This window comes from Danio rerio, chromosome 10 (genome assembly GCF_052040795.2).
Source record: "Danio rerio strain M-AB ecotype USA chromosome 10, GRCz13ab, whole genome shotgun sequence".
NCBI classification, from domain to species: domain Eukaryota; kingdom Metazoa; phylum Chordata; class Actinopteri; order Cypriniformes; family Danionidae; genus Danio; species Danio rerio.
The window spans coordinates 8303216-8320424 of NC_141030.1; the positions used below are offsets into that span (position 1 = coordinate 8303216).

At 37.0% G+C, this 17209-nt stretch overlaps 1 protein-coding gene across 7 annotated transcripts in view; it reads right to left on the minus strand.

The window, feature by feature from the left end:
• atp6v0a2a (ATPase H+ transporting V0 subunit a2a) overlaps positions 1-17209 on the minus strand; it is a 44597-nt gene that overhangs the window by 1678 nt on the left and 25710 nt on the right. For 2 of the 7 annotated variants that reach the window (XM_087270110.1, XM_087270109.1), the window contains exons 11-20: positions 15971-16121; positions 15191-15330; positions 14372-14529; positions 11029-11119; positions 10802-10920; positions 9075-9285; positions 7129-7248; positions 5343-5441; positions 1714-1831; positions 1436-1607 (exon numbers count right to left, since the gene is read on the minus strand). In XM_087270110.1, coding sequence (XP_087126236.1) covers positions 1436-1607; positions 1714-1831; positions 5343-5441; positions 7129-7248; positions 9075-9285; positions 10802-10920; positions 11029-11119; positions 14372-14529; positions 15191-15330; positions 15971-16121 — 1379 coding nt within the window. Of the gene's footprint in view, positions 1-1435; positions 1608-1713; positions 1832-5342; positions 5442-7110; positions 7249-9074; positions 9286-10801; positions 10921-11028; positions 11120-14371; positions 14530-15190; positions 15331-15970; positions 16122-17209 lie in introns of all 7 variants that reach the window. The other 5 variants (XM_087270108.1, XM_087270107.1, XR_015500757.1 and 2 more) reach the window with 3 other exon arrangements.

Sequence of the window (17209 nt, forward strand, 5' to 3'; positions counted from 1 at the left end):
AACAGTAATTTTCACGTTTTGCACCATGTTGTTAAAATAGTAAATCCATTTGCACCACTTTGTGGACACATAGGTGTGCTGGTCTGAAAAGGAGGTGTGTGAAGGCGCATTGGTGGTGCCAGAGCAGAGCGTGTAAGTTATGTGCCTATGCAGATCCAAACGCTTAATACACACAGGATGTACAGCAATACAAAAATATCTTTACATATAAAGAAAAAAAACATATAAATATATATATATATATATAAATATATATATATATAAGACACAAACAGATGTCAGACTGTTAACTCACTTTTATCATAATTTGCATGAAAGTTCAATTATTTACAGAGTAATAACAAGTATTTTAATATAACGTTTTTAAAACTAGGATGATGGTTCAATATGAATAGAACAGATCCAAGAACTGTCCATCCCAGTCAAAACAGTCGAAGTTTAGCGGGTCTCATGCTGTCATTAGTCAAAATATCTTGTCAAACCACACGACAAAGGTCGTGGTTCCTCAGCTGGTCCTGTCCACGTAAATCCTAAACTCAAATACTGATCATCATGATCATCATATCATCATATGTCTTTTGGGTTTAAGCCCTGAACTTGAAGGCTTTGAATCAGGGGGTCTCAGAAACCGATCCATTGTATTAGCAGGCATATACCTGTATTGGCGGGCATGCCAAACAGAAGCGAATTCACAGCTATGGCCTTCTGGGTAAAAAAGGTTTTGTTATTTTTGACGTATTATTTTTTTAGCTTTGTTTAATTAAAACATTTAAATATAATAAAAAATAAATTAATAATTATTAAAACTTAATAATTATATTTGTATTATATAATATTTTTTCCCATGCCTCCCCTGACATGCTCTGGCGCCCCCCAGGGGAGGCACGCCTCACACTTTGAAAACCCCTTTGAAACTTTGAAAAAAAACATTGCCTTCATGTCTTCTTCTTGTCAGGGGATATTTTCAGTTTATTTATGTCAATTTGCATTTGTATAATGTTATTATTATTATTATTATTATTATTATTATTATTATTATTATTATTATTATTAGCAGTGTTATTTATTATATGCATATTTAATTTTGTTTTAATAAAAACAAGTTTAGTTATGTCCACCTGTCAGGTTTTTTTTAATGTATGCATCACCATATGGGGCATTAGAATAGGACATGTGTTTGGATTTTTTAACCACCTTTTGTTAATATTGCTCATTTATTTGCTTGGTGGAAATTAAATCTGAATTAGGAAATAGTTTTGAAACAAATCTTTGCGCTTAACAAATGAAATTAAATATGAAGGCTAATGGATGTCTTCAGAGGACTACATATGCGCAGCTTTAGACTTTGTGCTTAGATAGCTAAAATATGTCCCAAAGGGTTATTTTCTGTTAATAAAACCTGCCCGAATCTGAGTGTATGTGTGTGTGTGCTCACCAGTGAAGACGCAGAGCATGGAGGAAAGCAGACAAACCCTCCATCACCAGCAGTATGGAGATGGTGAGCACAGCAAACACACTGAACACTGGCACAAGGAAAATAACGCCCAGTCTGGAGCTGATCCTCAAACCGAGACGCATCACCATCGCCCACAGCACCTCCGACAGCTCTGAAACAGAGGTAACACATACAATGAATTCACAAATACTACAGTAAAAAAAGATGTGTGGTACAGTGATTCCATGTGTTTTTCGTATGTATAATCAAACACTCACGAGCGTGGGCGAGACTCAGGGCCCAGAGCCGCAAGTAGGAGGCTGTGTTGGAAATACAGCCCAGACTGTACTCTATGGTGTGAATGGCTTGATGCAGAAAGACGTCTCCGAAATCAAACTGCCAATAAACAAGCAAGCTGTTAGTGTTATTTGTTGAATGAATAAGCAAAGTCAATGGGTTTTGCTCACTGTGGGTTTGTTGAAAGTACATTAATGAATTAAAAATATTTCAATGTACGAAACAGACAACATTCTTAAAGCATTGCCTGCTTACACAAATGTTAAAAAAATGTGCTATTCATGCCAGATCAAAAGTTGGAGATGTCATTATGTGCCTACACACTTGCATTAATTTGGTCTATCATTATTGTTTAGGTTATTAACTACTTGCATGTAGAGCTGTGCAATATGATGATACACTGTTTATCACATTGACAAAATAAAAAGTTTATAATTTCATGATATGTTCTATTATTTGGTTTGTGGTGTCACAAAATACATTGCTTACAGTAATCATTTTTAATACTTTGGATGAGCGCAGTATTACATTAAAGGCAGAACCAAAAAAGTTGCACGTTTGTAAGTACAATGTTTACATTTTGCATTTTATTTAACATTATTTTGTTGGACCATAAACCATTATCATGGTCACACTTTATTCTGATGGTCAGTTTGTTGAATTTAAGTTACATTGCAACTAATTCTTATTAGATTATAAGTAGACTATTAGGTTGGGGTTAGGGTTAGTGTAAGTTGACATGTACTTGCAAAATTTCTTAAAGTCAGTTAAAATTCTGTTGAATGAGTATTATCAGCAGATATTAAAGGGCACCCATGGTGAAAAATCTACTTTTTAAGGTGTTTGGACAGACATATGTGTAGATATAGTGTGTAGACCGTCATACTGGGGTGATATAAACACAGCCAGTCCTTTTTTTCAATTTAACAACATAAAAACGGTGGACCAATTGGACCGTATTGATTGACAGCTGCGCTAATTAACATGTCCCGGTAGTCACGTGTATAATCATATCAACAAGACTAAAAGTGCGCAAAGTAATCAGGAATAAAAGGTCTGTTCAGTTTGCTAGGATCATCAATTATCATAAAAAGTGAGTGAGTTTCACGTGTTTAAAATGTTTTAAAACAGCACAAGTGTGTAATGAATCACAGCGATTTACTTCAGCTTTACTTCAGCACAGCCACGTGTCAGAGCAATTATAAATGAAGACACTTTAATCCTGGTTTGTAGACGAAAAATCATGTTTATTTTGTACATAAACATAACAGATATCCAACCAGGGCTCATTGTGGAAACGTAGCCCCGCGGACGTTTCTGCTGACCACGAGATACGTCCCGGGAGGTACGTATTCGAGCGGTTTTTGTTTTCGCGGATCCGCGAGAGGCCGCTGTGCACGCTTTTTGTGTGCGCCGTTCGCGCCCGCGCCATTCTCGCGCGAAAAGCCGCCGGATCGGCCGACTCGGCCGCCCTCCTTTTCCTCCTCCTTCTCCTCCTTCCCTAAACCCGAGCGACGGTTCGCAAAAGCCGTCCAGAAAAAAAAAAAAAAAGCAAAAGCCTTCGTCTTCGATTTCGACCGCGTTTTCGGATCCCGCCACGTTCTCGCCCTTATTTTTCTGGTTCCGTTTTTCGTCTTACCTGATTTCTGGAACCGCTGTTTCCCGGACTCGATCCCAGTCGTCGTCCCCGCGGCCGGCTACTCCTCCTCCGGGGCCTCTGCTCCACCGACGCAACGCTGTGAGCTAAGCGGACAAACAGCTTGCATCGAAAAGCCCTCCACTCGGAGGCGAGCCGTCGGCCGGCGAGCGCGAAGAGGAGGGGCAGAGCAGCGCCACACTGCCCCGCAGCGTTCGCTCGAAAAAAACTAAACATGGCCTTACGTACCTCTGGCCACGTAAATCGCGGTCTCCAGAAACGTCCGCGGGGCTACGTTTCCAGAATGAGCTTGGGTTACAGATATCCATTCAGCAGTGGAGATTAACCTGCATCCTGTCGAGCGCTCTGTCTGTCTGTGTTTGTGTATCTGCTGAGCTGTGTGTTAGCGTGTGTATCGGTGTGTGTGTGCACGTGAACTTTGTAACGACATTGTGTGGGGAGAAGAGGAGATTAAAGCATGCAGAAAGGCATGTAGAAACAGTAGGTGGGGAGGATTAGCCTTAAAACGCAGTGCGACAAAACAGTCCCCTTGTGAATAAATGTATAAAATAGAATCTTGTAAAAGGTATAATAAAAAAATCTGATGTCTGTTTAGAGCTGAAACTTTACAGACACATTCTGGAGACGCAAAACACTTATATTAAATCTGAAAAAAGGGGTAACCTAGGTGCCCTTAAATCAGTCTACTAATACTCAAATGGACCATCAAAATAAAGTGTTACCATAATCATTAGTTTAATCTAAATGTCTTATATTTCATAAATCAGGTGAGAAAGATAATCATATGAGTACATATTTGAGTAAATATCTTAAAAGGTATTCACTAAATTGTCCTTTCCATGTGGTCAATATTCATAACTATTTTTCACAGATTTAGTTTTTCAATAAACTATTGGTTTATTAAGTTAATTAATATGAGGTGCTATTTCCAGGGTGCAATTACACATTGACAATCGGGGACTTAGGTTTTTTGGTTATGTTTGTTAATATGCCTCAGTGAACCAAATTTATATATCTAATTAATCACATCTAATTTATTAATCAAACTTTTGTTTTCAGTGTTTTGAGGGATATTGAGTGGTTCTCATTGACATTTGTGATGTTAAATAAACAGTGAAATGTTTGCATTCCTGCACCTATTAATGGATGACCATGAAAGACTGCATGTATTTTTTATTTTCTTGTTAAGTTCCATGTGCAAACAAGTTTATAATAAAAGACAAACAATGCATCTAGTTTCACAAACATCTACAAACACATTTTTTTGGTGTTCACCATGTTTTGTGAACACGCTGTCAGTTAGTGCTCTAGATTTGCCTTGATATTTATGAATTAATAATATTGGCGCAAACATGCATTTACAATGGTATTAACCATAATAAAATGGTAAAATGTATATCTATTATTTTAACTAATAATATTATTTAAGATACAGTTCAGAGAAAACTTATTCCTAACTATTAACGAGCAGACCCCCATACACCTCGTTTTGATGCCCTTCAGGGGGGATCAAGTGTTAATTGGGGGGGTCAGACCACCCCAAACCCCTTTGTAAGTCGAACCCTGGCTATATCATCTTATTATAACATTATATATATATATATATATATATATATATATATATATATATATATATATATATATATATATGACTTATATCATGATATGAGAGCCAGCCCTACTTGCACATTCATTTAGACTAGATATGCCAAATGGTTGAAGAACAATACATTGTTAATAATCATTAACAAAGCACAAGTGATTTCACATATTGCATATTTGTCATGTACACATAGACAATAGTGGTTTATTTTCAAAAATATGCACGTGTTGTATTTTTATTATGAGAAGTTTTCTGGTTCTTTGGCAAATATGAAATAATGCAATTAACCCCAAGTGAATGAGAGTCGGAGTGTTTTAATGGTGACAGAATTTGAGAATGTGAGACTGAACCTCTTGAGGGCCTCCTGATTCGCTCAGTCCTTCCTCTTCATCATGAACTACAGATGGGGACAGATCTTCTTCACTCACACGTCGCACTCGCTCATAGCCCTGCACACAAATAAATCTGATGTAGCATCCTTGCCTCTTTAACACGTCCATCATGCAATAATATTCAGTATCTTTATAATATTCTGTTATATACACAGGCATCTGAAGAATAGATTTGTCATTTAGGGCATCTGCACAAAAGTATTTCACATGTATATATATGTCAAATTTAATTGTTTCTTCGGTGCACAGCCATGCAGATGGGGACAAATCAATATCGGTTCAGTAATAGATCATAACCGGTTATTACGTACTGAAGTCATTTATCTGTATGTGCAATGTCGCAGTAGAATACTATGGCGAAGGAGGTGAGTGTGAATAAATAAAACGCTCCTACTTAAAAGGTAGATAATTATGCACAATTCAACCGCTTGTGAATTTTCTTGACAGTCTTTCATTGACACTGAAGAAGGCACAACACAACAAGCTGCTATTTCACTACTAGGGAGAAATGCTGTAAAAATCCATTTATGCCTCCCTCTCTCACACTTTGGACATTTGACCCGCTGGCGTGTTTGTAAGGTAACTTTTCCTCTCTTCTTGAGTGTTTAAGCGATACATGTGGATCCAGACATGAGCGTGTCTGTGGTGCGAGTTTTCTCCACTGTGTCTATATTGGATTAACTGTGATAACCATGCATTATGCGCAAATAGACTGTAACTGCGGCTGTTCTTCTCGTGTGACTCATGGGTGAACATGGCTTTTATTTCTAAAGCCAATCGCAGCCCTTTCTGTTGAGCGGGGATAGACAATCAATCAAAGGGTGTATAAGACCTCGCTTGACAGTGCTCAAAAAGCAAGCGGATCATATTTACATGAGTAAATGAGCAGGTAAAATTAAAAGTACAGTTCATATATCTTACTGCTTGCATTCAAGGACAAAATTGTATTACAGATAATACATAAATATTAATATATTTATCAATAAAAAAAATCCTTGTGTTGTGAAGAAAAAAACAAATTATGTATGGAAAGCATCGTCAATGCACCGTGATGCACCGAGATATCGAATTGAAACTAATCGATGACATGATAACCGTAACCGAACCGAACCGTGAGACCAGTTTAGGTTCACACCCCTAATATATTTATGTGTATGTTTGTGTGTTTGTGTGTGTGTGTGTGTGTATGTATGTACATATATATATATATATATATATATATATATATATATATATATATATATATATATATATATATATATATACATACATATATATGTATATACATAAATATATATATATATATATATATATATATATATATATATATATATATATATATATATATATATATATATATATATATATATATATTATAATAACACCAAGAAAGTACTCATATTAAAACAGAAATTCATATAACTAAATAGCCGTCAATCTACAAAAAGGCAAATTTCTATAAAACAATTACCAATGTTATAGTACTCAGCAACATGTTAAACAAAAAATTAAGTTAATAAAATGATTTAAAATAAAGTTAATTCTACATTGAGGTGAGTAATTGCAATTAATATGTGATTATATTTTCCTGTCAAGTGAGCACTTAAGATTAATCATGAATAAGCATGAATTTTTTTCTCAATTCATGATTAAAAACACAACTTTGTGTGCTAATTTCTGAATGCACCATGTGATAACTAAACATCAGATACAAACACATACATACACAAGAACACAGACACACCCTGTGGATCCCCAGACTCTTCCCGCCGTGATGCAGCCAGTACAGATACAGAGGTTTGCCAAGCAGCAGCACTGGCACCGACAGCAGCGCCACCACCACCAGAAACACCTGCAGTCCCATCTGTCACAAGAACATGAACACATGCACAGATATCAGCGGCTTTCTGCTGTGGGCATTTCGAGTGCTGTTCTTTCTTGGTTTTAGTCTTATCTCTCTGGCAGACAGTTCTTCATCTTAGTGCAGATTAACTATACTATACTACACTATACTATACTAGAATACGCTTACTACACTATACCATACTATACTACACTATAATACGCTACGCTACATTATACTATACCATACTATATTATAATACGCTACACTGTTCTATACTATGCTATGCTATAATACACTAACTATACTATACTTTAATACGCTACACTGTACTATAATATACTATACTGTACTATATTATACTATACTATGTTATATTATGCTATATAATATACTGTACTATACTATACTGTACTATACTATGTTATATTATGCTATATAATATACTATACTATACTGTACTATACTATGTTATATTATGCTATATAAAATACTGTACTGTACTATACTATAATGTACTATATTATACTATACTATGTTATATTATGCTATATAATATACTGTACTATACTGTACTATACTATGTTATATTATGCTATATAATATACTGTACTATACTATACTGTACTATACTATGTTATATTATGCTATATAATATACTATACTATACTGTACTATATTATGTTATATTATGCTATATAAAATACTGTACTGTACTATACTATACTGTACTATATTATACTATACTATGTTATATTATGCTATATAATATACTGTACTATACTGTACTATACTATGTTATATTATGCTATATAATATACTGTACTATACTATACTGTACTATACTATGTTATATTATGCTATATACTATACTATACTGTACTATACTATGTTATATTATGCTATATAAAATACTGTACTGTACTATACTATACTGTACTATATTATACTAAACTATACTATAATACGCTACACTATACTATACTATATAATATGCTACACTGTACTGTACTATACTGTACTATACCATGCTGTAATACGCTAACTATACTATAATATACTATACCGTACTGTACTATACTATGCTATAATACGCTAACTATACTATACAACTCTACACTAAACTATACTATATTATACTATACTATAATAAGCTACATTGTACTATACTATACTGTACTATACTATAACATGCTAACTATACTATAATACACTATTCTGTACTGTACTATACTATGCTATAATACGCTACACTATACTATATTATATTATACTGTACTATACTTTACTGTATTATACTATAATACACTACACTGTACTATACTACACTATATAATACTATACTATAATATGCTACATTGTACTATACTATACTGTACTATACTACACTATGCTATAATACGCTAACTATACTATAATATACTGTACTGTGCTGTACTATACTATGCTACACTATACTATAATATACTGTACTGTACTATACTATTCTATTCATAAGAAGGAAGGTGTACCAAAGGGAGCTGTTCTTGGCCCACTGTTGTTCATTATTTACATAATACCCAATAATACCCCACATCAAATCTTTAATACACATGGCTTTAGTGACAACTTGTAAGAAGAAAAAGAATAATGATAATAATATATATTTTTTAATCTAATCTTGTCATTCACTAGGATCAATCTATATGACTTCTGCTCTAAGATAGCTGCTACTCATTCTAGTTCTTCTACTAGTTCTTCTTGAACTGTTAAAAATCTTCATTAGGTGTCATATTTGACTAATCTCTCTCATGTCATAGATGCAGAACGCATGCGCACACAATGAAGGGCGGCCATACATCACACACCTGGCCGGGATAAAGAGGTGAGGTGGCATTGGCCTGCATTAGGAACATGTTGATGAAGTGGATGAGGATACTCGGTGCCAGCTGTGAGTCTCGTGCTGTGTACGCCAGCCATTTGTAAAAGATCATAAAGGCCAAGTACCCAAAGAGGCAAAGCAGAAAGAGCAGCTCAGGAAGAAAAAGGAGATAGATCTTGTACTTCTGTCGGAAGTGCCTGGAGAGACATAGTGAAGAGAAGATAGATTTTTAGAAAGAGAAGGGAGAATTTGGAGAGAACAGGAGCAAAGAGAGGCTAAATGCAGAGGAAATGAGTATTGACTCTCTTCTGGTAGGTAGGTAGTTAGGTAGGTAGGTAGGTAGGAGTTTATTTATTTATTAATTTATACAGTATGATGTGCATCATACAGATCTTTCTGGCACTATTTGATGGCCGAATATTAAGCATATTAATTCCAACCCAAGCTCATTCTGGAAAGGTAGCCCCGCGGACGTTTCTGGAGACCGCGATTTACATGGCCGGAGGTACGTACGGCCGCGTTTATTTTTTTTTCGAGCGAACGCTGCGGGGCAGTGTGGTGCCGCTCCGCCGCTCCTCTTCGCGCTCGCCGGCCGCCGGCTCGCCTCCGAGTGGAGGGCTTTCCCGATGCAACCAGTTTGTCCGCTTAGCTCACAGCGTTGCGTCAGCGGAGCGGAGGCCCCAAAGAAGGAGGAGGAGAAGGAGGAGGCGGCCGCGGGGACGACGACCGGGATTGAGTACGGGGAACAGCGGTTCCGGAAACCAGGTAAGATGAAAAACGGAATCCGAAAAATAAGAGCGAGAACGCGGCGGGATCCGAAAACGCGGTCGAAATCGAAGACGAGGGCTTTTGCTTTTTTTTTCTTCTGGAAGGCTTTTGCGAACCGTCGCTCGGGTTTAGGGAAAGAGGAGGAGGAAGAGCAGGGCGGCCGAGTCGGCCGATCCGGCGGCTTTTCGCGCGAGAACGGCGCAGGCGCGAATGGCGCGCACTGCCGAGAGGCGCCCGAGACGCGAAAAAGCATGCACAGCGGCCTCTCACGGATCCGCGAAAACAAAAACCGCTCGAATACGTACCTCCCGGGATGTAAATCGCGGTCCGCAGAAACGTCCGCGGGGCTACGTTTCCACAATGAGCCCAGGTTGATTAATTCACAAGTATATACATTAATGAATATATAATCAAAGAATATATAATATATAATAAATGATACATAATGTATCTTAAGTATTCATTCATTCATTTTCCTTCAGCTTAGTCCCTTTATTAATCTGGGAGCACCACAGCAGAGGGAACCGCCAACTTATCCAGCATGTTTTACACAGCTGGTGCCCTTCCAGCTGCAATCCAGTACTGGAAAACATCCATACACTAATTCACACAGATTCACTATGGCCAATTTAGTTTAATTTAATTCAATTAACCTATAGCGCATGTCTTTGGACTGTGGGGGAAACTGAAGCACTTGGAGGAAACCCACGCAAACACGGAGAGAGCATGCAAACTTCACACAGAAATGCCAACTGATCTAGCTGGGACTTGAACCAGCGACCTTCTGGAAAATGAATGAATGAATGAAAACTATTATAAACAAATAGAATAAATAGAATAAATAACACAGCCCTGGAGTCCGTGAACCAGTTTGAAAACCCCTGTGTGCAACATATATTTATGTGTTAATATAATAATCAATGAGATGAACTGATGCTCACTCACAGGTGGTTAAAGACACTGAGCACAACACCGAAGCTCATGTGGACAACGCCGATGATCACAGACATCTTCATCTTGTAGGAGTTGAGGAAGGTAAGGCGGTTCACGGCCATGTTCCAGATCTACAGGTCAATCAAACACAACTAATCAAGCTTCAGCAAACAACAGCAGTCCATGACTCTGAGCCGAACACATCATTTTAGAAAGAGAGAGTGTGTGTGTGTACTCACTGGATCAATGCCCAAAGGATACGGCCCAGAGAAAACACCCGAAACATTGGGATTCAAGGTGAGTAACATATTTGATCGTAGAGTTTCATTTCTATGCAGTGGAAAAACAAGGAAAACAATCATTTGCAATGATTTGAATGACTATTTTAGAATATGCAAAAATGCAAAAGTGGAAATGAAGCACCATGGTACATCTGGAGACTCTAGTAAAGTAATGCATTGTGGCAATGTGCAATCAAGTAAGCAAATATAAGAGATTTATTTTAGGTTGCTGTCACACTAGGTTGCATTGCCTGCACCGACTGCAGCTGAAATAAGCACACTGATTATTGGAGATTTAATAATCAGGAATTTTAAGAGAAGAACTACAATGACATACTGCTTCCCTCATGCCACAGTTACAAATTTAAACAGATTCTCATCCATGTGGGGAAGAATGATATTCGGAAGGAACAGTCAGACCTGCTTAAGGATTTCTGTGAGCTCTTGGAAACTGCTTTAAGATTGAAAATGCACCCGTTCATCACTGAACAAGTTTGACCCTTTATTTTGGGGTGAGTCAGTCTTTGATCTCTCGACTGCAACTGGTTCACTGCAAAAAATGCTTTTCTTGCTTAGATTTTTTGTCTTATTTCTAGTCTAAATATCTAAAATTTCTTATATTAAAAAGCATTTTCTAGACAAGCAAAACAAATTGTCTTGTTTTGAGAAATTAAATGCCAATATTAAGTGAGTTTTTCCTTAAAACAAGCAAAATAATCTGCCAATGGGGTAAGCAAATTAATCTTGTTTTTTCTTTTGACGTAAGATTATTTTCCATTTTCCATAGGATCCATTTTAAGGTACTTTTATTTGTTTTTAAGTGTCTAAATGGTGCTGCACCCCTTTACCGCTCTGAGCTTCTCTGTCCCTACACACCTTATCGTTCGCTCAGGTCAGCCGACCAGCTCCTCCCGGGTGTGCCCAGGACCAGTCGAAAGCTCAGAGGGGATCGGGCTTTTGCTGTGGCTGCACCAAAATTGTGGAATGAGCTACCGTTGTACATTAGACAAGCCTCTTCTATCACTGTTTTTAAATCCCTTCTTAAAACCCACCTGTTCAATTTGGCTTTTAGTACAGTGTGAGATGTTGACATTTTATGTTTATTTATTTGTATTTTAAAGTTTGTTTTACTCTTTGTTGTCAGCACATTGGTCAACTGTGTTGTTTTAAAGTGCTTTATAAATAAATTGAATTGAATTGACCAATTTGTTCACAATTTAGCCGCTCACTTCTGTGATTTAGCACAACTGATCTCACATAATAAATTTACTATCCCAGAATTTTATGAGTCAGACTAATATTAGAGAATGATTTGCAGCCCAGTTCAGATTAAAAGTGCTCAATTAATTTAAATACAACAAATTCTGGCAACAAATGACCTAGGTGTCTATCAAAAGTGCTAGCGTGAAGCCAGTTTTAAGTGCCATAATTTATGCTACCAGTTGGTGACGCTATTTCTTTAAGTCTAAAGCCCAAAAGACCAAAATATACTTTGGTTTTTATAGCTGTGTCCCAAATGGCACACTATACACTATGCACTCATGCACTATGTACTTATGCACTTACACACTCAACAGGATAGTATATGTATGTAGTGGTGTCCCAAATGGCAAAAAAAATGTTTTTTACTAAGCGGAAATTAAAACCGTTTCCCTGATGACGTTTGCCAAATCAGTGAAATAAACGACCGAATTATCAAATAATACCTGCCGTGAGTATTGCCGCATTCACCATCGGGAGGCGCTATAATCACTCTCGTAGTAGAATTTTGCTTTCACTATCCAAAATTAATAAAGTTATTTAACATGTGCGTCCGATAGCTCCGCCCCTTCCGCTACGTAAGCAAACCTGCGGTCGTTGAGTGTGTGAAGTGTCCATCATTACACACTTCATTTTACTGGCTGAATGAGTGCATCATCCAGGTAATTAAAGTGCACTTATTATTTTAAGAGTTTTCAGTGTGAACACACTACTTACACTATTTATACTACAAAATGGCGTAGAATAGTGCATAAGTACGCGATTTGGGACGCAGCTTATGTGTATAGTAGGATCCCAAACTGAGGTCCAGAGAAACCCTCAGAGAGCAACAATGGGGCATTAAATATGTTTTAAAAATGTAATCATGCAAGTTAACAGACATTAAAGATTTTCCTAATAATTTTTAGACTGGTATGTAGCATACATTTTTCACAATCTAAAATAATTATATGACTATAAAAAGTATTTGTTACACAATTCAAATCAGAGACAGAACAAGCACAAAAGCTAAAGAAATCTGCACTGACTAACATTTAAATTAGATATCACTATGGTTTTAATATTATTTTAGAGAAAAAGAGGGTAGACAATGGTCTAGGTCGGATGACCTTTTCTAGTTTGCATGTGTTCTTAGCGTCTGTCAAAATATTATAACATTATCCTACTTCTCTATATGTGACATCAACTAAGGGTAAGCACAAAATTAATCTAAATCAGGGGTTTTCAAAGTGTGAGGCGCGCCTCCCCTGACATGCTCTGGCGCCCCCCAGGGGAGAAAATATATAATACAAATATAATTATTAAGTTTAATTATTATGTGTATTTTTATTATGTTTAAACGTTTTAATTAAACAAAGCTAAAAAAAAAATAATACGTCAAAAATAACAAAACCTTTTTTACCCAGAAGGCCATAGCTGTGAATTCGCTTCTGTTTGGCAAGCCTGCCAATACAGGTATATGCCTGCTAATTTACAGTCTATGCTGCTAATACAATGGATCGGTTTCTGAGACCCCCCGATTCAAAGCTTTCAAGTTCAGGGCTTAAACCCAAAAGACGACGATATGATGATCAGTATTTGAGTTTAGGATTTACGTGGACAGGACCAGCTGATGAACCACGACCTTTATGTGTGGTTTGTCAAGATATTTTGGCTAATGACAGCATGAGACCCGCTAAACTTCGGCGACACCTTGAAACCAAGCATTATGAGGTAGCAGGAAAACCTCGAGATTTTTGTGTGTGTGTGTGTGTGTGTGTGTGTGTGTGTGTGCGTGTGCGAGCGTGTGTGCGTGCGTGTTTGGGAGGAGGGGGGCACCAATGGATAAGTTGTCAAAAGGGAGGCCCACTGTATTAGACTTTGAAAAACCCTGATCTAAATATAATCCAAACATAATCCAATCAGATAATGTTACCATAAATGTGAAACAACATCAAAATAAACTTTGAAAAGTAGTTTTTATAGTCACACATCACAAACAAATGTAAATGTTTTAGTAGAAAAAAAAGTAGTTATATTAGATAACTGAATCTTGTCTTACGTCCACTCTTGTTCTGTGAACATGGCCTTGACGCTCCATGCTGAGCCAAAGATGTTGAGGGATTTGGAGAAACAGTCATTATAAATGAGCCCAGTGTATATGGAGAACAAGCCCATCATCAGTATGATGTACCGCCCGTCAAATAAGGTCATCCGGATCTGAACAGACATAAAAAGGTGTTAAAAGTCAAAGTGGAAATAGATTACAAAATGTATTTGTTTTGTGCTTTCAATACATAAAGAGTAAAGTCAGTATATATGAATGTGCTGTAATACAAAAGTAGATATATTAAAGAATGTTTAAAAAAACATGTAGAAATGATCTTCCTTAGTACTTTTTTCCTACTGTCAATTGCAACATTTGTCAAAATATCTTCTTTCTTGTTCAGCAAAAACAAAACCATGAGGGTGAGTAAATGGTCAATTCTCTTTTTTAGCTAACTGTTCCTTTAAGTAAAAAAAACCATCATCCCACTGTCCCTCCTGAGGCAATTATGAAAGAACTGACAATGCAATTCATCGACCGGCCACTAGAGGCTGGCTCCAAATGGGAGAAAATCCCCATAGACTCACATGTTAAAATGCCCAACCTTAAAGCAAGAAATAAAGGTGTCTACAGACTGTTACAAAAATGGTTTGTGTATATAGCTTATATTATAGTACATAGCATTTTTTGTACAACTCTTAATGTATATTAAGCGTTAAATTTCTGCAAGCTTAACGTGGAGCGGAAGGTTAATTTGCACTCTTCAGAAAGCTACAGGTGACGTTACATAATCTACTCCTGTTTTTTTGTTTTTTTTACAGTTTATGATCTGACCTCATTTCCTGGTCGTCTCCTTGTGTGATCTTTCTCAGTTAACACCATCCACAAAGCAAAGAGCGTCAAGACTGATCCATGACCAAGATCTCCGAACATGACCGCAAACAGGAAGGGAAAAGTGATAATGGTAAACGGAGCTGTGAAAGAAGCAACAAATAAATGATCACAAAATGAACCCGAACTGTAACACTGTTCCAAACATTCTAAACTACTGTTAAAAGGTTTAGGGTCGGTATGACTTTAAAAAAAAAAGAATACTTCTATTCAGCAGGAACACATTAAATTGATAATAACATTAGGATGATTTCTGAAATATCATGTGATACCGAAAGGGATAGTTTGTCCAAAGATTTACTAACACTCAAGTGTCTTTCTTTTGTCTGTTAAACGCAAAACATGATATTTTAAAGAATGTTGAAAACCAGTAGCTATTGACATCCATGATATGTGGAAAAAAATCCTACAAAACATAATGGCAAACCGTTCCTAACATTCTTCAATATATCTTCTTTTGTGCTCAACAGAAGAAAGTAACACAAACAGGTTTGGAATACGTGTATCTTGAGTATATAATGACAGATTTGTGTTTTTGGGTGAACTATCCCTTGAAAACTGACACTGTTCAAACAGAAAGCAGGTTTATAGTTCATTTTTATTGAGCCTGACAGCTACTAGTTGCTATTATAAGCTTGTTTATATGAAAAATACATTCATATAGTTTTAAAGCATTGCTTTGTTTTTCCAGTTTATCCAGCTGTTAATAACTGTTGCACTCACCTGGGCTGACCTCTCTGTAGTCACCCACTCCATAGGCTTCCACTATACTCTGAAAGCCTGAGGTAAACTTGTTGCTCCTTAAAAGTGTTGGTGGAGTGTCGCTGCTCGGGATACGGTTCACAAAAGATGGGACTGTGGCATCTCCTTTTCTCTATCAAGAAAGGTAAAACAGGCTTCAGTTACAGCTAATGATGGGAGACACTAATAAGCTTTTTAAAAAACTATGAACCAATAGAGTCATCTGCTTTGGAAAAACATTCAATCGTTATGCTACACATTGCTGACACCTGCTGGTCAGAACAGTTTAACATTTAACATTTAGGGCTCTATCATAGATATATACACTAGCATAGGGACCCTGAGCATGCGTCAATAGCGCCGCCACATTGGTACAGTGCTCCCAGGACAAATGTCATTCATCCGCACTAGTCAAGACAGTGTTATTACGTGAAGATGCGGGAATTTAGCGCTGTTTACGGGTGTAGTAACGAGGAAACAAAGAAAACAAAGCACAAAGGCAGAACATTTCATAGGTAATATTAAGTTTTTTCTGTTTTTGTATGTTCTAAACTTTTGTGCTAATCAGGTAACATTATTGATGATAATACAGTCACTACTGCATTCACCATACGCCAAAGCAGCTCCAACTAGCACTAAACACTCGGCTTATGCTAGTTTTGTTGAATAAAATCAGCAAACAATGCAAAAGAAATATGACAACGAGATGCTGTGCTGCCAGAAACCTGTATTATTGTCGGCTAGCGAAAGAGTCGTTCGGGGGATTCATTCACAAACGAATCACTCCCTCCATCAGTATGAGAAGTGAAAGCAGGAGAGGAGCTGTGTTTCAGGACATGATTAGATCAAATTTAACAGGGAGGGTGAATAGTACATTTCTGTACACACAAACACAAGCTTTTTGTCAGGAATGCCCGTGCGGCCACTGATCCATCAATGTAGAAAAGTGATGTAAAATTATAATTTTCGTAATTAGAAAAAAAAAAATTACACACTAACATCCAGGAAAATTCCCCATCACAGATACATGTGTATATGTGTATATCTCTGGCTTTGGATGGCCACAGTCCTCCACTGTACCTTGATCCCGCATTCATTTCAAAGGAGCGCTACCCTGTAGCAAGATGGCGGCGCTATTGACGCATTCCGTCCAATAGACAACGATAGGCCAGGCAACATCTAGTGTATATATCTATGGGGCTCTATTTTGACGATCCATGC